This window comes from Amphiura filiformis, chromosome 19, assembly GCF_039555335.1.
Source record: "Amphiura filiformis chromosome 19, Afil_fr2py, whole genome shotgun sequence".
Taxonomy (NCBI): Eukaryota; Metazoa; Echinodermata; class Ophiuroidea; order Amphilepidida; family Amphiuridae; genus Amphiura; species Amphiura filiformis.
This window is the reverse complement of record NC_092646.1, coordinates 42,549,223-42,576,245: the sequence shown is the minus strand read 5'-3', so window position 1 is coordinate 42,576,245 and position 27,023 is coordinate 42,549,223. Positions and strand designations below refer to the sequence as shown.

General features: G+C 36.3%; 2 protein-coding genes across 2 annotated transcripts in view; both read left to right on the top strand.

The window, feature by feature from the left end:
* LOC140140596 (proto-oncogene tyrosine-protein kinase ROS-like) overlaps window positions 1–27,023 on the top strand; it is a 141,197-nt gene that overhangs the window by 69,089 nt on the left and 45,085 nt on the right. Inside the window, exons 11-19 of the mRNA XM_072162353.1 lie at window positions 78–175; window positions 2,129–2,697; window positions 3,978–4,103; window positions 6,914–7,021; window positions 8,187–8,362; window positions 12,301–12,608; window positions 14,014–14,067; window positions 15,413–15,570; window positions 17,290–17,474. Coding sequence (XP_072018454.1) covers window positions 78–175; window positions 2,129–2,697; window positions 3,978–4,103; window positions 6,914–7,021; window positions 8,187–8,362; window positions 12,301–12,608; window positions 14,014–14,067; window positions 15,413–15,570; window positions 17,290–17,474 — 1,782 coding nt within the window. The remainder of the gene's footprint in view (window positions 1–77; window positions 176–2,128; window positions 2,698–3,977; window positions 4,104–6,913; window positions 7,022–8,186; window positions 8,363–12,300; window positions 12,609–14,013; window positions 14,068–15,412; window positions 15,571–17,289; window positions 17,475–27,023) is intronic.
* On the top strand, window positions 21,310–25,757 carry LOC140141627 (uncharacterized). Its single transcript, XM_072163538.1, has one exon. The coding sequence runs from the start codon at window positions 21,310–21,312 to the stop codon at window positions 25,483–25,485; it is 4,176 nt and encodes a 1,391-aa protein (XP_072019639.1). The 3' UTR covers window positions 25,486–25,757.

The window sequence follows — 27,023 nt, the reverse complement described above, 5'->3', positions numbered from 1 at the left end:
CATCATTCTTATTTGGGAAAGAATATTTGTAAGAGTGGTGAATTTAGTAGTTATGCTTGCCTTCTTCCTCCCCATAGATATTGCGATGCACTAATTTGGACTGCAGTGATGTGGAGGTTGCTGTTGATAACTTGGATTCGTCTCCCACCGACATCAAAGTGGATCCGTATCATGGGTAAGTTCCTAACATAAAGAACATAGTGGGTTGAAAGAAGAGTCAAGGAGGCCATATTTGTTCGGCATGAGGAACTTTATCTTAATCGAGGAGGGGGACTACGCCACAACCTGTCAAGGGCCTATTAAAAACAGTTTATCTGCGACTCTCCCATGACGTCCTGTGTCACGGGTCAACATTTCAGCGTAGCCCATTGATGATTCATCTTGGATGAGATGCAGAGGATGTTTAAAAGCATTCCCACAACCCAATGGGGTTTCCGACCTTGTATGTCTGGCTTTTGTACACATGTGGCAAGTTGACCATACCTTGCATTGGGATTGTGTGCAAATATCTGGTGTTTTCATCCTATTATTTAACATTCAAAACATCGAGACTTATAATATTTACAGTAATTTCTTGGCCAAACTGGAACACTATAAACGCTAGTGGCTCCGCGATAAACACACGCGAATATAGCGTGGTACAGAAGAAAGCATACACGCGCCTTACATTGCGTACACGCTTAGTACGCTACATGGACGCAACGCGCATGTTCCAGTTTGCCCAAGAAATTACTGTAAATATTATAGGAATAAAATTAATGCAGTGGGACAATATGAATGTTTCCTGTAAGAAAATCAAATATTAGTAATAAGTCTTTAACTATTAGCTCGTTGGCTGCAGTTTTAAATTTTAAAATTACCATTTTGTGTGTGTGGCAATGGGGACTTTGCCTTTAAAATTGAATACCTGAGTGGAAGAAGGGCCCAACTCCAATTTTTTACAAAAATGAGTTAAACCCAGCATTTTATTGCCAGCAGATTGTTCTTCCTTGTGTGTGAAAGATGAGCCAAAATCAACTCTCCAAATAGTCTTTCAAGTACACTTAATCATGGTTTTCATGGAAGAAAGGCCCAACTCCATGGAGTTGGGCCCTTCTTCCACAAATATTGGGTTAAACAGGAATTTTGTTCATCCATGAAATCTGCTTTTTACTACAATAAACTTTCTTGACATGCTTCTACTTGTGCAATTAATGGATAATTACCAAATTTCTATTCTATTTATAACACATCTGCTTACTGAAACTGGCACTTGCAGTATATTAGTGGAAGAAGGGCCCAACTCCAGCTCAGTATTAAGACCTGTATCGTTGCCATGGAAACATCATATTTAATTTTGAATGTATGTAATATTGTATATTCATGTATTAAAGGTTCACTGAAGATGAAAACATTCTGCCTATAAAACTTTTCCAAATATTAAGTTTTCCTTAATATCTCAAAAACAGTTTTGATGGAGTTGGGCCCTTCTTCCACTCAGGTATTCAATTAGGTTATATTGATCAAATTTCCCAATCATAGTGCATTGTAGGAATGCCTTTAAGCCTCCTCTGGATGAGATGTGATACTGTAGTCATCAGAAAAGTCCAGATGAACAGATTAAAATATTTAATTTACCTTTCCCTAATATTTGTTTAGACAATATTAATTGTGCACTACCTGTAGTGCTGTCATTGAATTTTTTTTTTGTGGACATGTCAGAAAAATTTATCAACATGTCAACATAAAAGTACGCCCATTACTCGGTCAAGAATGTCAATGAAGTTGAATAAACAATCGTATATATACCATAGTAAATACCAGAGTAAATGTGTATTATCTTTAATGCATGAAATAAGCTTAAGTACAAGCTAGTGAAGCTACTTATGTAAGACATGGTTATTTTTAAGATTTTTAGTTAACTAAGTTTACTTCTATTTCGTAAGTACCCCATGTCATAATGTCGATAAACGTTGTAATCTAAATTTTATGTCGACATCTGCAACTTTATCTGATGTCGACAACATGTCGACATAATGGCATGTCAATGACAGCACTACCTACCTGTTTTTATTAAAAATATGTATCATTGGCTCACATAATTTCATTTTAAAAGATATGATCCACTCTCTTCATCTTGTCCATGCAGGTACCTCTACTGGTCTGAATTAGGAAGCAACAAAGGTATCTTTCGTATTGATCTTGCGGACACTGGCCCAGACTACTCAGGAATTTCACCGGAACTTGTTATTGAAGAAGGCACCATCAAGTCCTTTGTTGTTGACAGCTTTGCGTATGAACTATTCTACCCAAATGAGACTAGTCACGCTATATTTGGTGCATTCTTAGATGGCAGTGAATCTCAGATATTAGTACCAGCCAGTAGATTTGGAGATTCAGATTTTGATTCAGTGAATGGAATCGTATATTATAACGGACTTCTGACCTGGACACGATACACTGAAGAGGCTGGATCTTGCTTCATATCAGGTTACAAGCCATTCACAATAGACAGGATGTTTGTTCACACAGGTAGCACAACCTATCAAGAGCATGATGCCTTTGCATGTGTCGAAGCTTTCCATGGCTTAGACGTCTTCCATCCAAGCTACCAGCCATACCCAATACCACCAAGTCCACCTGGTAATCTCCAGGTTCTGTTTGTGGACACAGCGGCAGAGTTGAAGTGGACTGAACCACAGAGGCTTGATGCCATTGGTAAGGGAATGTGTTTTTAACATGGATGTTGATTTTAGAAGATTGTTAAGCTTATCTCCAATCTTAATTAGGTGTACAGTACATGTAGTACTTAAATTGATGCACACAGGTCAGTGGCTGTGACCCTACTTTTCCAGACATTTCTTTTTTATTTGCATATTTATAATGCATACCCGTATAGTTCCACCCCCACTGCAGTAAATACTCAGGAAAATATGTTCAAACTTGAAATTCTGTATGTGCAAGACAGTCAAACTATGCTTACCATACCTTAAAATTCCATCTACAAGCATATATGCCTCTAAACGAGGGTTTTTTTAATGAAAGAGACAAATGGCTGCACCTTCTACAAAAACATTAAAATAGCTTGGTCATATAATAATATGTGACATGTCATGTCAAAAGCAGACACTTTTGGGCAGGATCGTAAATGGAGAAATAGCCAAAAATCTGCCCGGGGTGATTTTTTCACAATTTAAGTTTGTTGCGAATTTGTGATGTTATTAATGTTAAAAATATTGTCTGATAGTTTCAGACCGGAATATAACTGGCATCTTGTATTTTTTGACACATTTTCAAGGTAATTCCTACTCTCAACATTGTCAATAATATTTTAAAGGCCGATATCTCAATTTCCAATTTTATAATACCATAACTTACTTAACTCATTATCTTCGCTTAGGAATGTCCGATTTCATTGGGGAAAATGGCATTATGGAGCAAAATATCTCTATATTTAAGATATGTAAAAACCTCAAAATTTATAACCTGCCCAAAAGTGTCTGATTTTGACATGACACGTCACATATGTTTGTACAGCTGCCTGTATCAGTAATCTATAGTATTCAGCTAATTCCTTCAGCGGTGTCAGTCTGCTCGCTCTGATTATGGCGTAAAAAGAACTAGGTCACATGATGCAATGCAGCTTGACCAGCGAATGAGGTGCAGATGTGATGATGATGTGATTCAATTAGCCAATCAGAACCCCACTTATTTACGCCATTAAACGGCGCCAAATCGGCAGACCGCTGAAGAACCTTGCTGAAAACTATAGTCAAGCTTTAATCTCAAAAACATACCTGGCAACTTGTTTTGGGGTTTATTCTTCTTGTCAAACTTGAGAATTCAGTTTTTAAGTTTTATGGTACCATTTAGCATTGTATAGGTTAAAAAATCAAGATTATCTTTATTTATAGGCCGAGGAGTCTGGCAAAATTGGGCGTACAACATAGAGCTAACCAGTGTAGACAGTGGGGATATTATATCCGTAGTTGGCTAATCAAATGACACCACACGAGTCACAGAACTGGATGCAAGCACTTCATATAGCGTCAGAGTGAGGGCGTCTTCCATTGGTGGTGATGGGCCATGGTCAGACGTGTTTAATGGAACTACATTGAAAACAGGTAGTTTGAATAATAAAAGGTTATGGGACCTAAGCCTTCTATACAAAGTAACTACAGTAGGAATTCCAATTGAATGAACGCAGCTTTCAACAGCTGTACTCGATACTGGGATACAATGCTAACCAATCATGTTAGCGTTGGCATGGTTGGATTCACTTCTGCATTACTGTCGCACAAGCTGGCGTACATCGCGCAATGTAGGCAAAATTCGTCACGCTATTGAAAGCTGCATTCATTCAATTGGAATTCCCACTAAAATGCTGAAATTCATTAAAATCCAGATTCTGTCATTGTATTTTGAATAAGCAAACAACATTAAAACAACATGTGACACATAATTCAAGATAATATTCTAATTGAAGACCTCAGAACGAAAAGGGGGTCAAGTCATAAAATCATGAAAATGAGTTAGTGTCAGTTTCTGCTATACAGGGGTTATCTACACCCTCTGTGCAAATTTCACAGTGAAATTATGTTGTAGAGCATTGAACTGCCTGATATGAACAAAACCATCTCCTTGCATTGAAACTGCATGACCATATATAAACCCTCTTTGCCATTGGGCTATTCCGTTTAAAATCCACACTACCCCTGTGGAAAATTTTGGAAATATCTTCCACAGGGGAGTATGAATTGAATACCTGAGTGGAAGAAGGGCCCAACTCCAATTTTTTACAAAAATGAGTTAGACTCATGTGAAAGATGAGCCAAAATCCACTCTCTAACTCCATGGAGTTGGGCCCTTCTTCCACAAATATTGGGTTAAAGAGGAATTTCGTTCATCCATGGAATCTGCTTTTCACTGCAATAAACTTCCGTGCTAACATATTACATGCTTCTACTTGTGCAATTAATGGATAATTACCAACTTTCTGTAGCTATTTATAACACATCTGCTTACGGAACTCGCACTTGAATTATATTAGTGGAAGAAGGGCCCAACTCCAGCCCGTATTAAGACGTGTACCGTTGCCATGGAAACATCATATATAATTTCGAATGTATGAAATATTGTATGTTCATGTATTAAAGGTCCCCTGAAGATGAAAACATTCTGCCTATAAAACTTTTCCAAATATTAAGTTTTTTCTTAATATCTCAAAAACAGTTTTTATGGAGTTGGGCCCTTCTTCCACTCAGGTATTCAATTTCAAATGGAAAAACACATTAGGTGGTTCTACTTGAATTTCATACACCCTCTGGGAAAGATTCAACTTGAATCTTCCACGGAGGGAGGGCAAGTTTCAAATGGAGCTCCTGAAGTATTGATTCTATTTAAAATTCATACTCCCTCTGTGGAAGGTATCTCAAAATCTTCCACAGGGGTAGTGTGGATTTTAAATGGAATAGCCCATTGAGCTCAAAATGCACTCAATGTGACTTAAGGGAAGGGGTATGAACGTTTGGACAGTATTTATTGTGGGACATTAGAGCACATCGGACATATCGAATTGCATTCTGAATAATAATTTTGATGTTTTGAAATTCGCAATGTAATACACATTTTATGGCAAATCATTAAAAATGGATATTTTTGATATTTAACAGTACTTAAAGTAAACTTTATAAATCTGATGAGTTATACTTAAAGTGTATGTAGGTGGGATGAAAAGCCAACAATCAATTGAAAATTTTGACCTTTCGTATTGAAGATATGGATTTTTTTCCCCAAAACACCAATAAAAATAGGTCTTTTTGGGAAAAAAACCCATATCTTCTATATAAAAGGTCAAAATTTTCAATTGATCGTCGGCTTTTCCTCCCAGCTACATGCACAAAGAATATATCATTAGATTTATGAACTTTATTTTGAGGACTATTATATATCAAAAATTTGAAAAATATCAAATTTTAATAATTTGTCATAAAATTTGTATTATATCGTGAATTTCAAAAATGAAAATTATTTGATATCAAAATAACATGCTTCATATTCAGAATGCAATTCTATACGTCTGAGGTGCTCTCATGTCCCACAAAAAATACTGTCGAAACGCCATAAACGCTCATTCTATAGAGATCCCTTAACCCACTTACAGTTCTGAGGTCTTCATTTGTGTGAGCAAGTTTTTCAAATCAGTAAACCACGCTTTACGTACAAAATGAAAGCAGACGACACTGTATCATAGTCATTAATAACTGCAGGGATTATTTGTAATGATTAAACAAAACGCATGATATATGTGTACATCCATATCAAAACGATGCACTTGTCGGCTGCTACATGTGTCTCATTTCAAATAATAGCTAGGAATGAATTCCAGACTCATTTCAAGTGGAGGTCACTTCAAATCATCCCCAGGTCACATGGTTAAGGAATATTCTCTGTATTCGTAAACCATGTGACTTGGGGATGATTTGAAGTGACCTCCATTGAAGTTGAGTCTGGTATTCATTCCTAGCTATTATTTGAAATGAGACACGTAGCAGGCGACAAGTGCATCGTTTTGATATGGATGTACACATATATCATCAAATAGATCTATTGGGATATTCCAGTTGAAATTCACTCACCCCCTATGGAAGACATGACCCTAATCTACCACATAGGGGGTGTAGATTCAGTCAAATTCACCCTTTCAGGTACCCCCTTTTGAAATTTAAACACCCTGTGTGGAAGATTAAGGTAAGGTCTTCCATACAGGGGTATATATTTATTTCAACTGGAAAAGTTCATTCATTGCTGAATGATCACTTTATTGCAAAATGTTTTCTTCAAAAAATATTTGTTCACCTTTAAAATTTTGCTTATGTAAACCATCAAGAACAGACTTTAACATATTACCAGTTGTGCTTTTGTATTCTTGTAGTGGATACGGCTCCATATGCGGTCTTTTCTGCTGGAGCAGCTATCATGAAGGTGGACTTAGATGGAAAGAATCTAGAAACACTTATTTCCCACCAGTCGGTTGTTAAAGGTAAGACTATTCCTGGGTTCAAAAGATAGTTATTATAATGAAAGACAAAGATAAAGAGAATTTATTGCGTTTGACGTCATCTGTCAATCAAACTCGAGCACGGTTTGTTTACAAGTGTCGTGATGATGACTTGCTGAACATGGATTTATAACCGGGTGCTTTATTGTTAATTTTGCACCTTTCGACATGCAAACCATCTCAAAAGTTAGGTCTTTATAGTAGGAAACTTTCTTAACCAAAGGCACCATGTCCACAATGCCTAGAAAAGCTGGTTTTTGCCTTGTAAAAGTACGTAATTTTTCGCCATTTGCTGCTATTCCTTTTCTCCGATCAGCACCAGATAGATTGGTCTTCCTTTTACGCACTGATTAACCTGTGTAAACCAATTAAGGATCGTAATTGACAGTGGCATCAGACGCGATAAATTCTTTTTATCTCTGTCTTTAATTATACATCAAATGACACCTATTGCTTTCATGTTTTCATGTTGAGAATAGACTAAAGCCAAGAATTTTCCGCGTTGCGGAAATTCCGCGAAAATCGCGGAATTCGGAGGTTAAGCGGAAAACGCATTTCTGAGAAAAAAATATTAAAAAATAAGTAAAAATGACCTAGAAAAAGGAAAAAAATACCATTGAAAAGAAATAAATAAGTAAAATCCGTCATAGATTTACCGTACAACGCCTGTCCTACCTCCCATTGCAGCCATGATACCCAATCACCCATCCCAACTTTGCAAATCGCAATGATCGTCACAAGATACTTGTGAAATTTTATTATGTCAGAAATGTGCTAAAATTACAAAGCGGAGAAAAGCGGAATTTAGCATTTGTAAAGCAGAAAATTCTTGGCTTTAGAATAGACTATAGCTAAAATAATAGTTTCTCGATCATGAGAGTATAAATGTTCTGTGTGCACTGCGTAATGTCGCAAGTTTAGTGGAATGACACTATAGCGCGATCGCTTCATGTGAAGTTTTTCAGATGGAACAGAGAGAGTTTTGTGTACAACAGACAAGTACCAAGACGTGGTTGCAAACTCTGTTTTTACACTCCCAAATCAACATTTGCTTCCTGATACAAATAATTTGTAATCTTTATATTACTGTTGTTGAGACACTGTTAGGCACTGTAATTTGTTATTATATTATTGTATAATTTTTCAGATATTGATTGGTATAATGACTTGATACTCTGGGTGGATGGCAGTGGTCGCATTTCTCAAGCCGATATGTACAATCCTACAGAAATTACTCAACTACCTCTTCCACAGAATGCAGAGTCCCTAGCTGTTGATTGGCTAGGAGGGGTGTTGTACTGGGGTGACATGAAACTACACAAGGTATATATGTTTTGTTTGTTTACTTCTTTTTGTATTTGTGTACCACTCATACAGTAACAATAATGCCCAGTCCTTATAGCTGTTGAATTCCTTGGGCAGGGCATTGTATAGGGTGACATGAAACAGGGTATGTTTTGTTTGTTTGTGTGTGTTTTTGTTTTTGCACAACTGTACCACAGAATGCAGAGTTCCTGGCTGTTGATTGGCTGGGAGGGGTATTGTACTGGCGGGGGGTGACATGAAACTATATATGCAAAGGATGTTATGTTTGTTTGTGCACTACTCGTACTGCTGTACCATCAAATGCACAGTCCCTGGCTCTTGATTGGCTGGGTAGGGGGTTATTTAGAGCGATGATAATGATATGTTTTGTTTGTTTATTTGTTTGTTTGTTTGTTTATAATTACCGTATTCATTCCAATAAGCGCCCGTGCCCCAATAAGCGCCCACCCAGGGTATATTCAATTTGCTAAAGGGTACCATTTATGTTGAAGTGACAGATATATGTTGATATAGGGTAAGTCCATATGATATCAAGGAGGTCCCCCACCTGACCCCCTCAGATTTGCTTTATATTTTAGTCATGTGTTGTACCTGTAAAAATATTTAAAACCTGCAAATTTGAGGTCTGTAGCTCTTACGGATTTTCTGTGGCAGCCATTTAAAGTTGAAGTATGGGGGTCTAAATTTGGACTCAAAAGTTGCCCTTTAAATAAATGTCATCTTTGGGAGTCTGTGACTTCTTTACAAAAAAGAGAGAGGTCTGAAACCTTGTATACACACTAACTGCATGCCCAATTTGTCAAAAAGTAAAAAAAAAAAAAAAAAATCTGTAATTGCGCGTTGTGTCACGGGGTCATTAAATATGCAAGAAAAAATGTAATGTTTTGTAAACTGGCAAGTTTAACCCCTCTAAATTCACATTTTTTGTCAGATTAATTATTTTTGTTGTCACTGATGCTAAATATAGGATAAATACAATACATATCCAAACAATTGAGGTCACAACTCATTTACATTTCGAACAGCGCCCTCACGAAGATGAAATTTATTGCAAATTCAACATTTTCGGGGGTCCAAAGTCGATGTGGTCCACCTTCAAAATTTATAAAACATTTTTTTTTTTATATGACTACTAGTCTTATATTACAACTTTGCAAAGTCTCAGTAATTGTCTAGGTTGACTTCATATAAAACGACAAGCCCAAAGTTGACCATTTTCTTATGATTGCATGTACTGCAAAGGTGCCGAATTTGGAAGGCTTAAAGTCAAATTGGCCCCAATATTGAAAATAAAATGGAAATTAAAGTAAATAGGGCCAATAACTACGCATCTAGTCATTTATTTTCAATATTGTGGCCATTTTGACTTTTAAACCTTCCGAATTCGCACATGTGAATTTAGGGGGCTAAAACTTGCCAGTATACAAAACATTAATGTTTTAGCCCCCCTAAATTCACATTTGTTTTCAAAATAATTGTTTTTTGTTGTCACTGATGCGATATATAGGACAAATACAATGCAGATCCAAGACATAGAGGTGACAATTTATTTACATTTCGAATAGCGCCCTAGCAAAGATGAAATTTAAGTTGCAAATTCAACATTTTCAGGGGCCCAAAGTCAATGTGGTCAACCTTCAAAATACATAAAACATCACTTTTATATGACTGCTAGTCTTAAAGTACAACTTTGCTATATCCCAGTAATTTTATAGGTTGACTTCATATAAAACGACAAGCCCAAAGTTGACCATTGTCTTATGATTGTATGTACTGCAAATGTGCCGAATTCTGAAGGTTTAAAAGTCAAAATGGCCACAATATTGAAAATAAATGACTAGATGCGTAGTTATTGGCCCTATTTACTTTAATTTCCATTTTATTTTCAATATTGGGGCCAATTTGACTTTATCCCTTCCTTATTCTGCACCTTTGCAGTACATGCAATCATAGGAAAATGGTCAACTTTGGGCTTGTCGTTTTATATGAAGTCAACCTAGACAATTACTGGGACTTTGCAAAGTTGTAATTTAAGACTAGTAATCAAAAATAAAAATGTTTTATAAATTTTGAAGGTGGACCACATCGACTTTGGACCCCTGAAAATGTTGAATTTGCAATAAATTTCATCTTCGTGAGGGCGCTGTTCGAAATGTGAATGAGTTGTGACCTCAATTTTTTGGATATGTATTGTATTTATCCTATATTTAGCATCAGTGACAACAAAAAATAATTAATCTGACAAAAAATTTGAATTTAGAGGGGCTAAACTTGCCAGTTTACAAAACATTACATTTTTTCTTGCATATTTAATGACCCCGTGACACAACGCGCAATTACAGATTTTTTTTTTTTTTACTTTTTGACAAATTGGGCATGCAGTTAGTGTGTATACAAGGTTTCAGACCTCTCTCTTATTTTGTAAAGAAGTCACAGACTCCCAAAGATGACATTTATTTAAAGGGCAACTTTTGAGACCAAATATAGACCCCCATACTCCAACTTTAAATGGCTGCCACAGAAAATCCGTAAGAGCTACAGACCTCAAATTTGCAGGTTTTAAATATTTTTACAGGTACAACATATGACTAAAATATAAAGCAAATCTGAGGGGGTCAGGTGGGGGACCTCCTTGATATCATATGGACTTACCCTATAGTGAAATAGCTGGAGGACTACACATCCGGTGTAAACTTGCAATACATTTTCTACATCAGAAAAGCTACTAGAACGTCTCAGGACCCTTTTATAACATACATAAATTCATCTCTAATAATCGCCCCTCACAGAAAATTAGGTAAACCAGGTAAAAAAATAAGCGCCCACCCAAAATGACTTCGTTAAGCGCCCTGGTCGCTTATTGGAATGAATACGGTACTTGTTCTAAAATCCTTAATATAGACATACAAACAAACTTAACATTGCGAGCATCAGTTGCAATCAACATCCAGTTGACATCAGTAAGCATATTCCTTCTTAGACTGCTGCCCTCAGTCGTCAACCGTCTGGATTGACGACTGAGAAAACTACATGGAAAAAAAAGTGACGGATTTTGCAACAGGATTCCTGTGGCATAGAGCATGCGCAGTTGTGTCCAAATTGACCTTTTGACCGAGTTTGTTGTTTTTAGAAGTTCAGAGCGCGATCTTGTCACAGCGGCGCGCGGTACAGCGACGCAGTACGCTGGCGCCGCTAGTCAGTCGCGCACGGCGCACAACTGAAGTCGCATTGAATAGTTTTCAGAAGTCTGTCATGATATTGGCTGTAAGATAATCAGTCGTCACTACGAAGCATACACAGTACATGCGAAGTGTAGACGGCTGATTGGAATTAGTCTAATTCCTTCTGTTTTCAAAGAAATGCTTCAAAATGAACCTGTTTCAAAGGGTGACACCTCTCTAGTCCGGAGTTTCCCTATTCCGAAGGCTCCTTAGTCCGAAGGTTCTCTAGTCCAAACACGTAATTTACCATTCACTAGTCCGAATTCTGAAAAAGGTTTGCTTGTCCGAATATCGGGTTCACTTGTCCGAGGGCTCGCTAGTTTGAATAATAAATAAGGTTCTCTTGTCCGAAATATAGAGTAAGGCTCACTAACCCTAACCCAACCCTAACACTAACCCTAACCCTTATTCTATGTTCGGACTAGAGAACCTTTGGATTAGTGAACTTAATTTGGTTTTCAGACTAGCGACCCTTCGGACTAGAGAACCTTAGGACTAGCGACCCTTCGGACTAGAGAGAAGTCACGTTTCAAAGTTCATATGCTGCAAGTGGTTCATTTTTGTTGTCCCATGTGTATTTCTTTGTTTGGATCTTATTTGTTTTTTGTAAGGCACTGCATGCTCCTTACAGTGTCATGCTCTATGCTTTATACTGTTTCCGTGTTTCCCTGCTCTGAGCTACATTGATTAATAAGAATAATTTCCATATTTCAGATTTTCAGACTTGGTCTCACATCGGAGCAATCATCATCAGCAGAAGTAGCCTACCTCTCTGATGCTCAAGATCTCGCCATCGACGCAGTCAACGCATACATGTACTGGACTACCGCACAGTCTCTAGAGTGCGCTAGACTGAATGGACAAGAATACTTCCAGTACGCAAGCAAAGCTGATTTCTCTGGTGAGCAGATAGCCGGATTGACCCTTGACCTGGATGGGGGCGCTGTGTACTGGTTTGAGTTATCGTTTGTGGATGGTACACAGAAGTTGAAGTTGTACAGGGCTGACATGGCTGGATATAGGTATGGTTTATGGTAGTATTCTAATATGTGGTTTATGTGTGTCAATGCATTTTGAAAAGAAAGAATTGAAATGAGAAGAAAATGGCTCTTCTATTCTGTTTTGAATGAGCAAGCAAAGCGCATGTTAGCACTGCAACTTGCATTTCAAGCTAATGAAGAGTATGTACCATGTTTTATCACTGTTGTTCCTTGGGCATAATGTATAAGACCTTTAGTTTTTCAAGACGAGTCCTAATAAGTGAACATAGACTTTCATACGAACACAGCAAATCTCCACCAGTACTGGACCAGACGAAACGGCCATTATAAATTATACTGGCCCAGGTGTGGATCAGGGATGAGCCAGACAAAGTGAGCGCTAGCACTGGACTAGACACAGTTGGCTGCAACTGGTCCAATATGGTGCGGCACTTATGGACTCCCTTTTTCTTTAAGTGGCTTGATGTAGCCCATTACAAAGTGTCTACTCATATGGTCCAGTTAAAGTGTCACTTTGTATGGACGGTTCAAAAGTATTTTCATCTGGTCCATTTTGCGCCACCATATGTTGCCTAGCACTGGCCCAGTAATGGTTATATGCTTTAGCTATAGAGGCCGTCAGCCTTTCGCCATCTTGTGGGTACAAATGATCTGTGTGTTCATGCGTCGGACACTACGCGCAGGGTGCAGCTTGTCACGCAGCCGTTATCACCCATCAACGCGGTGATTTTGCTGTTCAGTGTTCACGCATGGAGATCGAACGACCATCACAGCGTGTACCCACAAGATGGCGGCATATGACGTCACACTGACGGCCTCTATACTGTCTCTCATCTCAAGTTGAGAGTAACGCCATGTTGGATTTTGCAGTGGCAGATTCAAATTTATGCGGTTGCGGCGCCAGTGTACAGACAAAACGCCCTTCTACGCATGTATATGTGCCCTACGTCATTAGGTTAGTGCTCGGGATTTGAATCTGCCACTGCAAAAACCAACATGGCGTTACTCTTAACAAGACAGTATACAAGCGTAAAACTGAGCAACACCATATTGATATAGGACATGATCTAGCATGTTTAGCCATTTGTAGAGCGAAGTTGAGATCATTCTTTTTTTTTTAATTCTTGCCCATTTGGTACAATATGTTTAAACCCATCAATGGTTTAAAACCGCTTTTGATTAAGCCATTAATAATTTTGAAAAAAATGAAAGTGCATTTTGTCAGTTCAGACAGTAAGATTTGCAAGGCTAATATTAACAGTGTGATTATTTTTCTTTGCTTTCTTATTCTCTTTACATTATTTTCACTGTCATGAATGTTTATTGATTTGTTTTTGAATTTTTGTTTTGATTTTGTTCCATAGCATCATTTCACCATTCAGTTTATGATTTATGTTGCTTGATTTTATTTTGCATGTTTCCATAGCGAGAATCCAGCATCAACAGTGCAAGAAATTGCAACAGTTAACTCCGTGACAGAGTGAGTAATTGTGACCAAACCACCCCATAATTAAACTTTTTGTTAATCACAGAGTTTCATAGTTGATTTTTTTGTAGTTTTAATGAATAAGATCATTCAGACTTGTTTATCGGGTTTCTGAAAATGTCAGTGAAGTTTATTCAAAGAATACCGTCTCCGCCATGTTTGTATGTCGCTCATGGAGGTAACTAAATTAATGTACCACCTGATTATTTCGCTATGCCCCGGCAAACCTCAATTCAAAGTGTGTTGTTTGCATTCTGCCTGTAACGTGTTGTGCCAAAAATGCGCTAAGCACTGCAAGCGCAAAACTTTAAACGCTCAAATGCCAGTACATTATTTGATCTACAACATGAGCGACAAATGAAGATGGCGGATTTGCCATAGAAATATATGTACACTGTTGCCTTATTTTCTGGGTCTCCTCGGCATCAGGTCCGTCACGGGTAAAATCTCTATCTGTAAGCAAATTTAACAGATAACCTGTTTTAAAAATCACAACGCACTGTTATGTATAATATTCCTTCTACAGTCTGTTCAGCTTTAACCTAACCCTTATCTTTTTTCTAACCTGTGCCCAAACTTTACTCTAAAATTAATTATGATCATCAAGCTTTTACAGCCATATTGTAATATTTGCTGAGAAGGCGACCCTCAAGTTTCTGATTTTTACATGATTGTAATGTACATTAATGCAAAAATCATGCCTTTAGGGGCGGTATTTGTAAAAATAAATCTGAACACTACATACATGGTGTGCTGGATGGTCATAACACATCAACAGGACCGACCTCGGTCACGATCAACAGAGTGACATGCGTTGGCGACATCAGCGCTCGAATTAAACTTCTGATTTTCTCTGCTTTACCACAGTTCGGCTCAAAAATTAAAAGGGGACATATCTGGGTTATTCCTTCATGTAATTTTACACGAAATTAGGGTTAGGGTTAGTTTAGGGTTAGGATTAGGGTTATGATTAGGGTTATGATTAGGATTAGGGTTAGGATTAGGGTTAGAGTTAGGATTAGCTTACACAAAATAATTACATGAAGGATCAACCCATATCTGACATCGACAGTGTAAACTAACATTTTATGGAAACGATATAACAAATTTACTTTTATGGAAATGTTGCAATATGGCTTGAAATTTAGCCCCAAAACATAGGATAGGATTTGATTTGTTTATATTCATTCACCAATCAAAATGAACTATGAAAAAAAAGGGCATTTAATTTGAGCCAGTTGGTAAGATGATTTAAAAAGTTAAACTCGAGCCCTACAAATTAAACTACAAACTTCACTTTTGATGCCTAAATAAGTACTATTTGTTTCTTGCCATTTAGGAGAGCAGCGTTGCATTACTACAGTCAGAAGCTGTTTTGGATCGATGGAGATGATGATGTAATTATCGGAGATTTGAAGGCTGGAAATCTGGCAACACTGGCCAAAGCTGCCAGCCATGCTCTTAGTATTAGACAAGACAGTTTACATCCATTACCAGGTAATTTGGGCTTGATAGGAATGATAATCTGGGCAACTTGAGGTAATGAGTCATAGTCAAAGTATACACCTACTGGGTCATTTTCATTATTTTGGGCTCAGTTATCAATCTGGTGTAAAGGAAAACCTGGAACAACTGACAAAGTTGCCAGTTATGTTTTGAGTATTAGATAAGACAGTTTACACCCATTTTGGGGTTATTTTAGATTTTTTTTAAATCACCCTGATAGGGAGATATAATATTATATCACAAAACTTGAAAAAAAAACAAAAAAAACAAGATCCCACCTGTGTTGTGGTTCACTTCACAGAAACTTGACTTGATTAGATTCCCACCACTAGTACTCATGTAGTTGTGCCACAGGTTTAAGCTTGTTCCACTTAACTATGCTATCCCAAGAGATACTTAAACCTGGCATTTTACTTCAAAAAGGTTGTTGACCCCTGATCTGGCACTATATTTGGGCGTGTCTGTCGGAACGCACAAACACAAATCTTGACAAGGCATGCAAACACTACCTTTGTCCAACAGTTGAATATGCACAATAAGGTGAACTGTACAGTAGTAGGCTATTTTAGCCCGAAAACAAGGTTTTTACTGGTTGAAAAAGAAGGTTCACTAGGCAATACTGGTTGATTTCTGCCTGGTAGATGGAGCTGGCCAACCTGGTGAAAGCCGTCTGTGGACCACTCTTCCTCCCCCCCAACTGATACGTTACTAGCCCCTTGCAATGGGCTATTCCATCTAAAATCCATACTACCCCTGTAGAAGATTTTGGAAATATCTTCCACAGGGGGAGTATCTTTTTCAAATGTAATTGGTCAGTGCTAATCATTCTGAAACCCATACTCCCCCTGTAATTTAGCTTGACCTATATGTTCCACAACTGGAGTGAGTATTGCAAATGGAAGTTACCCAATTGTCTATTCTACTTGAAATTCATACTCCCTCTGTGGAAGACTTAAGCTAAATCTTCCACAGAGGTAGTGTGTATTTTAAATGGAATAGCCTAATTGATGCAATTTTCATAACATTAAGGGAAGGGGTATGAACGTTTGGACAGTATTTATTGTGGGACATTAGAGCACATCAGACATATCCAATTGCATCCTGAATACGAAGAATGTCATTCTGATATCAAATAATTTTGATTTTTTGAAATTCGCAATGTAATACACATTTTAGGGCAAATCATTAAAAATTGATATTTTTGATATTTAACAGTACTTGAAGTAAACTTTATAAATCTGATGATTTATACTTAAAGTGTATGTAGGTGGGATGAAAAGCCGACGATCAATTGAAAATTTTGACCTTTCTTATTAAAGATATGGATTTTTTTCCGAAAGCACCAAAACAAAAATAGGTCTTTTGGGGAAAAAAATCCATATCTTCAATATAAAAGGTCAACATTTTCAATTGATCGTCGGCTTTTCCTCCCAGCTACATACACTTTAAGAATATATCATTAGATTTATAAAATTTATTTCGAGGACTGTTATATATCAAAAATTTTAAAAATATCAAATTTTAATAATTTGTCATAAAATTTGTATTATATCGTGAATTTCAAAAATGAAAATTATTTGATATCAGAAAGACATGCTTCAGTATTCAGAATGCATGTCGATAGGTCTGAGGTGCTCTCATGTCCCACAAAAATACTGTCAAAATGCCATAAATGCTCATTCTAGATCCCTTAAAATAATTTACCTCCAGATGGGTTTCAAGCGCCACCAAACGTCATTCCATCAACAATCCCTGCTCCCTCTGTCGCCATCGATGGCACCTGGGATAACTTCACCATCACATGGGATGCCAGCAGTGAAGTCACCTATGGTGATGTCTTGTATGAGATCAGTGTGGTTGCTGGTGACGGACAGACGTTCTCAGATATCTTATCGGTAAGTAGTAGTAAAGTTATCCTGGGTAGTTTTTGTTGGACGCAACATATAGTGGCGTACATGAAGGACAAAATACATTTCCGAGCAAAATGTATTTGAAGGATATGCTAATAATAACTGAGTCGATACTCTTGCACTGTTATTTCTCAGTGGCCCAATTCTATTTGAAATTGAAGTTTAAGGTTCAAACTATTATTACTTTAATAGTTAAAAAGGAATAACTATTTTAGGATATAGCTAGCTCTGAACTTTTACGCCACTATGTGATATGGAAAATTTGGAAAAATCATTCTACGCCACTATGTGTTGCGACCGGCGATTACTTACTTCACAGATGTTGCCAAATTGAGTTTATTGTCTTGCCTGAACTACATTCAGGAAGAGACCTAGTGACCACTTTTGTGGCTGTCTGTCTGTACATCCGCGGCTGTTTCTCGGAATTCACAAGGCCTATGGGGACACCACATGGTGGAACGAATGATACCCACCAGTGCATTTTTCCTGTACATTGTTTGGTGTAAAATATGTTAATTTAAGTGGATAATTTACATAATTTATGCAAAAATTATCGAAATTATCTGAAGATCTGTCAGGTTTATGGTAGCAAACCTGGTGGAAGGAAGTATACATGCCTGTCTTTTAAGAGGGATCCGGAATGAGCGTTTCGACAGTATTTTTTGCGGGACATGAGAGCACATCAGACCGAATTGCATTCTGAATACGAAGAATGTCTTTCTGATATCAAATAATTTTCAGTTTTTGAAATTCACGATATAATACAAATTTTATGACAAATTATTAAAATTGGATATTTTTCACATTTTTGATATATAACAGTCCTCGAAGTAAATTTGATAAATCTAATGATATATTCTTAAAGTGTATGTAGCTGGGAGGAAAAGCCGACAATCAATTGAAAATTTTGACCTTTCATATTGAAGATATGGATTTTTTCCCAAAAAGACCATAATTTGTTAGGTGTTTTGGAAAAAAAATCCATATCTTCAATACTGAAAAGGTCAAAATTTTCAATTGATCGTCGGCTTTTCATCACACCTACATTTTACACTTTAAGAATAAATCATCAGATTTATAAAGTTTACTTCGAGTACTGTTAAATATTAAAAATATCAATTTTAATCATTTGCCATAAAATGTATTACATTATGTAATTTCAAAAATCAAAATTATTTGATATCAGAAAACCATTCTTCGTATTCAGAATGCAATTCGATATGTCTGATGTGCTCTAATGTCCCACAATAAATACTGTCCAAACGCTCATACCCCATCCCTTAAGCAATGTTAAAAAATAAAAAAAAAATATTTTAAAGATGTTACTTCGGATTGAGATGTGGATAAATCAGGAAGAAAATAATGTCAACACAAGTTCACCACAAACCATTACAAAGAAAGCAAAGAAATTATGATGTTTAGGCCTATATTTTATATGAATTGTTAAAATGTAGCTATGGGACAGACATTTTTGGCTTTTTTTAAATATATCACAAAAAACACTATAGACAGTAGATATATATATCCTAGTTGAATTTGACGAGTTCTATCAAAGTATCAACATCTTTAAAAACAGTGTATACAAAATTATGGGCCAAAGACAGATTCAAGCTATAAATAGTCCCATTTTGTGAGAATAGCCCATATGTGACACGATCTGGTCCATGGGGGCCAAAGGCGGCAAATTTGAAACTGATAAAGGTAAAAATATGGAGTAAAAAACAATCAAATACAAAAGAAAATAGGCATCAAAAAACTTCGTAACTTTAGAACCAAGTATGCTAGACCTTTGGTGTTTTCAGTAAATGATAGCCTATTGTATGTATAATGTAAAAATTGCAGTAACTCAATTTTCAAAAATGCCTCCTTTGGCCCTCATGGACCAGATCATGTCACATATGTTGAAATGTTTGTCGTCAAATTGTAATTCCCCATGAAATCACCTGTTTGCCCTTTAGCTTTGTCTGTGGGTAAATGTATTAGACCTTGCAAATTGTACCCGCCCTGCTATGCATCAGATAATTATACAGAATAATTTTAATATTGGGACTTTCCACCATTGATGAATGGTCCCTTTTCATGAGAATTGCCCGATATGTTGAAATGTTTGTCTTTCAAATTGCAATACTACATGAAATCACCCGTTTGCCCATTAGCTTTGTGTGTGGGTATTGGCCCTTGCACGTTGTACCTGCCCTGCTATGCATGAGATACACAGAATAATTTTGATATTGGGACTTTCCCCCATTGATCATGATTATCAAAGCAAAACGGCATATCATAACATGTGTCAAAACCTGAGACTGAAATACAGGTTGAAACCAAGTATTAAGTATATGGTTGATTCACTCTCTTCCACAAACACATTGAGTATGATTGTGATTATGATTGTTATGTTTCTGTGGGTGTTTTCACAACAAACAATCTTGACATAATAGTGGCAAACAACTTATAAGCATTGCGCAATATAAGGAAATGAAAATAGGAATGGGAATTCCCCTTGAAATTCATGTTCTGTTATTTGCTATTATCTGTGATTAGTGAACCTCGCAAAGTGTACTTGCTGGATGAAAGGGCCAGACTTTGGGACTTAACACTATTACTAATGATTATTGAAGCTACATGAATTCAACAGATAGACTATATGTCCTACTCTATGATAGAACTATAGGCGTGAAACTTGGTTTGTTTTTTCAACATTGAAGCTCAACTTGTATGGAAAGAAGTTTATAAACGATAGTAGTGACGACTGCGTCGGATGAGTACTATGCATTATAGAACTTACATGTACAAACTAGAATTGGAGTTGAAAGGCTAACAGGAGACATTATTATCATATGCTACTATACTCTACTATATGTGAAGAGGAAGTAAACATTTTGGAAATGTTATCAAATCCAGTTTAATGTTTGCAGAAAAAAAAAAAATCAAAAATCTATGTACTGTCTGTGATGTCATCAATTAACTGACAAAAAATGTTGCTTTTTCATCAGCAAACTAGTATCTGATTTATCAAGTCACAACACTAGCAGTTGGTGTGAATGGATTGTATTGTTACTAGAATCAACGATTTGCAAAAATTATGTAGCAAGTGCATGAAGCCACTGATGATATTTGAATTGAAGATGTAATATTTGTACTGTGCAGTCATTAAATGTGTTTTAGCTGCAAATGTAGGCAATGTGTCCAACTTACATTACAATTGGTTTGGAGTTAACATATACCTCATCACCTGAACAGAGCTACATGTAAGAAAAGGTACTGCATGAATGTTAAAGATAGAACTTTTAAGCATAAAAAAATAAGTTTGCAGTGGTAAGAAAAAACTTTGATTGACACTTCATTGAACTGAAACCAAACTGTTTAAACCAATTCAGATTCATCTTGTTTAAGATTCTGACGGTTTGTCATGATGGCTCACAAATTGTGCTCTTACCTTCTCCTGTTTTCACTTGTGATGATCTGTTTTGATTTATCATCATCTGAAGTGAATGAAGCCAATGATACTGTAAGATGTCAAGATCAACATTTCATTCTTTCCCAAAATAATACCCTTACAATTCAGACGTATGAGAATGAAACGTGTGACACTGTGGTGTCCTCCTCTAATTACCACCGAATTACTGTGAATGTTCTTTCGTTATCTTCTTGGTCCATTTTTGACTACTTCACCTTGGTAGAATCAGGAGCAGAATGCGTGAATCAATCTTATGGCTGGGTTGGATTTACGGCAGCAGAACCATGCGCGATAGTTCTTAATTGCAGTACAGTTCATATCAGTATGAGAGTGTCATCTATTTTGGAAATACACGGGAACAGTATGATTGCATCAACAAGCAACTTTGAATATGTCAAATGGCTTGATACCAGTAACCGCCATGCATTCGAGAACTTTAAGTTCAATCAGTGTAAAAATGTTCATATTGTTGATGAGATTTATCATATGCAATATCAAGACATTCCCTATGTGATACTACAAGAGTTCAATCCATCTCTCAAGATAACATTAGAAGGTGATCCTGAATTCACAGCAGATGAGCTACCTGGATTTGATCTTGACCTTCCAGATGATATACTTTTAGCCGAATTCCCAGAGTGTCTGGTTAGCTGCTTTTGTACCCTACGCTTCCAGATGTTTTTTATTGACTGTCCAGATGTGCATGTTAGCAAGAACATTCTTTTAGTAGGCGGATCTCCTGCTTTGATTCTCGCGAACTCGACTGCAATGGACCTCTCTGACAGGCAACTCACTCACATTGAACCTCAATGCTTCCTCAATCGATCAGATGTTATCATTTTATTGTTGCGTGAGAATAAGATGACAACAATTGGACCTGGTATTTTTGAAGGTTTAGAAAACATTCATACACTGGACTTGTCTTTCAACCAAATCTCAAGTATAGCAGCTGGTGCACTTTTACATTTGTACAAATTAAAACAGTTACTGTTGAATGTAAATAAGCTAAAGTATATTTCTCATAGTTGGTTAGATGGTTTAATCAATGTACAGGTATTGTATTTAGGGAGAAATACTATTAAGGAAGTAGAACCAGATATATTTTCACAAATGCAAGGGTTGAAGGTTTTGTCATTCCCTGGCTGCCATTTATTTCAATTAAGAAATCTTCCAAAGAAATTGTTGTTGTTGGATATTGCATCAAATATTTTCTCAAGCTTTCCCACAAATCTACCAAAGAATGTAACCCATTTATCCTTATTTAACAACCATCTCTCTTTTCTGAACCAAACAATACTATACGATAAATCAACATTGATATCGCTAGTCCTATCCTACAATAATTTATCTGTCATTCCAATCAACTTATTCAGTCATCTTTATAATTTAAAACGCCTTTACACACATTCTAATACATTGGAGAAATTACAAAAAGACCTTTTTTACAAGGTCTACAAGTTAGAGATATTAGCGCTATCTAACAACAATATCAACTCACTGCAGTCAGGTGTATTCAAAGATCTTCATCAATTGCAAGAACTTTACCTGTATGATAACAAACTCAATGTGATACAAAGTGACCTTTTCAATGGTTTAACTAAGTTAGAGATGTTAGCATTGAGTAACAATAGCATTGAGTTATTGCGATCAGGTGTATTCAGAGATCTTGATCAATTGCGAGGGCTCTGGCTGAATGGCAACAAACTCAATGTGATACAAAGAGACCTTTTCAATAATTTGATGAAGCTAGAGATATTAGATCTGAATGCAAATAGCATTGAATCATTACCATCGGGTGTATTCAGAGATTGTCATCAATTGCGAGAGCTGTACCTGTATGGGAACAAACTCAAAGTGATACAAAATGACCTTTTCAATAATTTGACAAAGCTAGAGAAATTAGGTCTGAATGAAAATAACATTGAATCATTACCATCGGGTGTATTCAGAGATCTTCATCAATTGGAAGGACTTCAGCTGTATGGGAACAAACTCAATGTGATACAAAGTGACCTTTTCAATAACTTGACAAAGTTAGAGATATTAGCATTGAGTAACAATAGCATTGAGTTATTGCCATCGGGTGTATTCAGAGATCTTGATCGATTGCAAGGGCTCTGGCTTTATGGCAACAAACTAAATGTGATACAAAATGACCTTTTCAATAATTTGATAAATCTAGAGATATTAGATCTGTATGAAAATAACATTGAATCATTACCATCAGGTGTATTCAGATATCTTCATCAATTGCGAGAGCTTAACCTGTTTGACAACAAACTCAATGTGATACAAAGTGACCTTTTCAAGAATTTGACAAAGTTAGAAATATTAATCCTGTATGAAAATAACATTGAATCATTACCATCAGGTGTATTCAGAGATCTTCATCAATTGCGAGAACTTTACCTAGTAGACAACAAACTCAATGTGATACAAAGAGACCTTTTCAATAATTTGATCAAGCTAGAGATATTAGATCTGAATGAAAATAATATCAAATCATTACCATCAGGTGTATTCAGAGATCTTCATCAATTGCAACGTCTTTCATTGTATGGCAACAAACTCAATGTGATACAAAGTGACCTTTTCATCACTTTGACAAATCTAGAGATATTAGGTCTGAATGAAAATAACATTGAATCATTACCATCAGGTGTATTCAGAGATCTTCATCAATTGCAAAAGCTGTGGCTGTATGGCAATAAACTCAATGTAATACAAAGTGACCTTTTCAATAATTTAACAAAGCTAGAGATATTAAGTCTGTATAAAAATAACATTGAATCATTACCATCAGGTGTATTCAGAAATCTTCATCAATTGCAAGAACTTCACTTAGAAGACAACAAACTCAATGTGATTCAAAGTGACCTTTTCTACACTTTGACAAAGTTAGAGGTATTAAAATTGATCAATAATAACATTGAATCCATACCGCCAGGTGTATTCAGAGATCTTCATCAATTGCGTGCGCTCTATCTGTATGGAAACAAACTCAAGGTGATTCAGGTGAACCTTTTCAGTGGATTGACAAAGTTAGAGACATTAGATCTGAATACAAATGAAATTGAATCATTGCCTTCTGATCTTTTGAAAGACCTTAAAAGTTTAAGGTGGCTCCATCTCTCTCATAACAGATTGGCTGAAATACCACAAGGTCTTTTCCACCAATTTAAAGGAATGCCTTTAGAGTTATTAACAATCCAATTCAACAAAATGATCAGACTCTACCCATATCAGTTTGCAAATTTGACAGATTTGATAGTTCTGGACCTTACAAATAATGAAATCAACCAAATTCACACTAAAGCACTGTTTGGTTTAACCAATTTGAAATTTCTCAGCTTTACATACAATAGTCTATCAAAAATAACAAAAAATGCTTTTGTGGGATTGAGTCTGCAAAACAATAGTTACATCCGCGTAGACAGCCCCGCCATATGTTGTTTTCTTGAAACATCAAGTCAGTCTCAATGTGTTCCAAGAAAGGAAACATCTCCTTACTTAACATGTAAGCAGCTTCTCCCATCTACAGCTGTTAAAAGTTGTACATGGATTTTCGGCTTCTGTGCTTTGTTTGCTAACATTGTGGTGTTTATTTGGGGATGTGAAAAAATGAAGTTTAATTCAGCAGATGAAAAGGAAGTGAAACAAGTTATTTTTATCACAAATTTAGCTCTGGCAGACTTACTTATGGGTGTGTATTTGTTAGTTATTGCATCTGTTGATCAATACTATAATGAGTATTTTCCTTCATTTGCGGAACATTGGAGAAACAGTGCTTTTTGCAAATTTGCAGGATTTCTATCAGTCTTATCAAGTGAAGCATCCCTTCTCTTTCTAACCCTTATAGCTGTAGATAGACTTTGGGCATTTCGAAAAATCTTTATAACACGCAAGCTATTTGGCAAATGGACACAAGTATTAATGACAATAGTTGCATGGGTAATTGCTTTTGCTTTAAGCATTGTAACTATTTTCTTACAAGATGATAAATTGTATCAATTTTCTGATGTATGTATTGGGTTACCATTGGCTAAAACTAAAATATATGAAGAAAACGATGAAAACATTACAATATCATACGACTTTGACAGGCCAGCTGATCATATTCCATTCCAAACATTTACTGAAATTGGCGCAAAACTAGACAACTATTTCTCAATCGGACTTTTCCTTGGGCTTAACTCTCTCTTGTGTTTTTTGATTGCAATATGTTACATACTCCTATTTGTGTATATTTGTAAATCAGGATTCTCCTTGCTCAAAACTGATTTGAAAATGGCCATTAAAATGGGTGCTATTGCGTTGACTGACCTCCTGTGTTGGCTTCCCATCGTCATATTGGGTATTCTAGCACAGACAGGAGTAAAAGATTTCCCCCCTGAATTGTTTCCATGGATAACAGCATTTATTTTACCAATTAATTCTGTACTTAATCCATTTCTGTATGCTACTGTAGATCGTGTATCAAATCATTTTGTAGATCGCTTACGACCAAATTGTTACACTGAAATGGAGACGATGCTGTAGTGCATGCCAAACAAGTAGGTCGAGACTGGACTACGAAATGAGCTCCAACTGTGTGTAGGGGTGGATAGAGGGGTGTGTGTGTGTGACAAAGGTCACATGTATGAGGTCAAAGATCATTTAGAGGTCAACTTCAGAAAAGTTTCAGCCCTGCATTAGGCTCTATTTCCTTTACAACCTCTGTGGCCAATTGTAACCCAAGGTGGATCACAGATACAAGTATGACTTCACAAATTTATTGTGAATGTCTATGTCTTGTTTATAAGGTCATAGGTCATTAACTTTTAACCTAACTAGCAAATATGGAGCTAGAAAATATAGCTGGACATATATTACACATTGCGTAAAATACTAATGTATTCTATTATGTTTTATCAGTGTAAATTTCCCAAAAGATTGCAGTTATATTAAATGTATATTTTCTTCCTATTTCAAAGGTATTATAAAAAGAATGTAAAAGTTACAAAAGGTCAAAAGGTGATTTATGTAAATTTTGCTGATTTATGATACGATGGCAATGTTTTGTTGCTTCACATTTGCTCGAGTCAAAACCCTTTCAATAAATTGGTAAATTTTCAATGATGCAAAATTCTACATCAGAACAAGATTTCAACCTAGCTTGTGGGTTTGGACCAGAATTTAGAGTTGGATATATTCGTCTACTTGGATCTTCAGCTATATCTGGAGTTCATTTCTGTAAATACATGTATAAACATGATTTTAACCCAGGTTGGGTACTATGCCCAGATTTGTATGATAATGTTATAACATAATTTATAGTAATGTTGTACTTCAGGTAAAGCAGCTATTATGTAGATAGTATAGATTTTGGAAAAATATATATTTTTGCTTTTTGTGTCAAAATGTCTTTTTGTGTCTAATTTGTCTCCATTTGTCAAGTAAGCAGCGTCCCTCTATGCACATAATTTACTATTTCCCTCGAGTAGGCCAAGGAAGAAGACTAGCGCTCTTACCAACTGAGCATTTCGGCCTATTTGAGGGAAAGGTAATGAGGTAATGCACATACCATTAACCTATTAAGTCTTAGTCACCATGTTTTCTCAAATTATTTGGCTAGAATTGGTGAAAATATTGTTTCTTCTTAATGGTTGTCACTAGAGAAGTGGGGGAGATATGATTTGGAACCTTGGTCCAATATAAACATCTCAAAAAAAGTAACTAACCCCCCTTAAGTAATGGCCATTATTCAAAAAGAGACTATTGTATTACAAATCTGTAAAATGCGCTGGAAGCAGAACTTATTTCTGCGCATTTTGACACCTCATTTGATACGATAGCTCAGAAAACAATAAAACACCGGTCGATTTAATGTAGTGACCTGCCCAGATTTGAAAGTTGCACCTACACACAATACAGACACACTCAGATATCATTAAACAGATTTCCTTCCATTATACTGAATACAAAATCAATACAATTTACTGCAACTTTCAAATCTTGGGTTACATTGATTTAACTGTACGCTGTGATGTCAATATTTAGTCAATTACTACAAATGAGGTGTCAAAATGCACAGAAAT

Excerpts from the sequence above, each read along its gene's own strand:
- LOC140141627 (XM_072163538.1), top strand. The coding sequence starts at position 21,310 with ATGATTGCATCAACAAGCAACTTTGAATATGTCAAATGGCTTGATACC.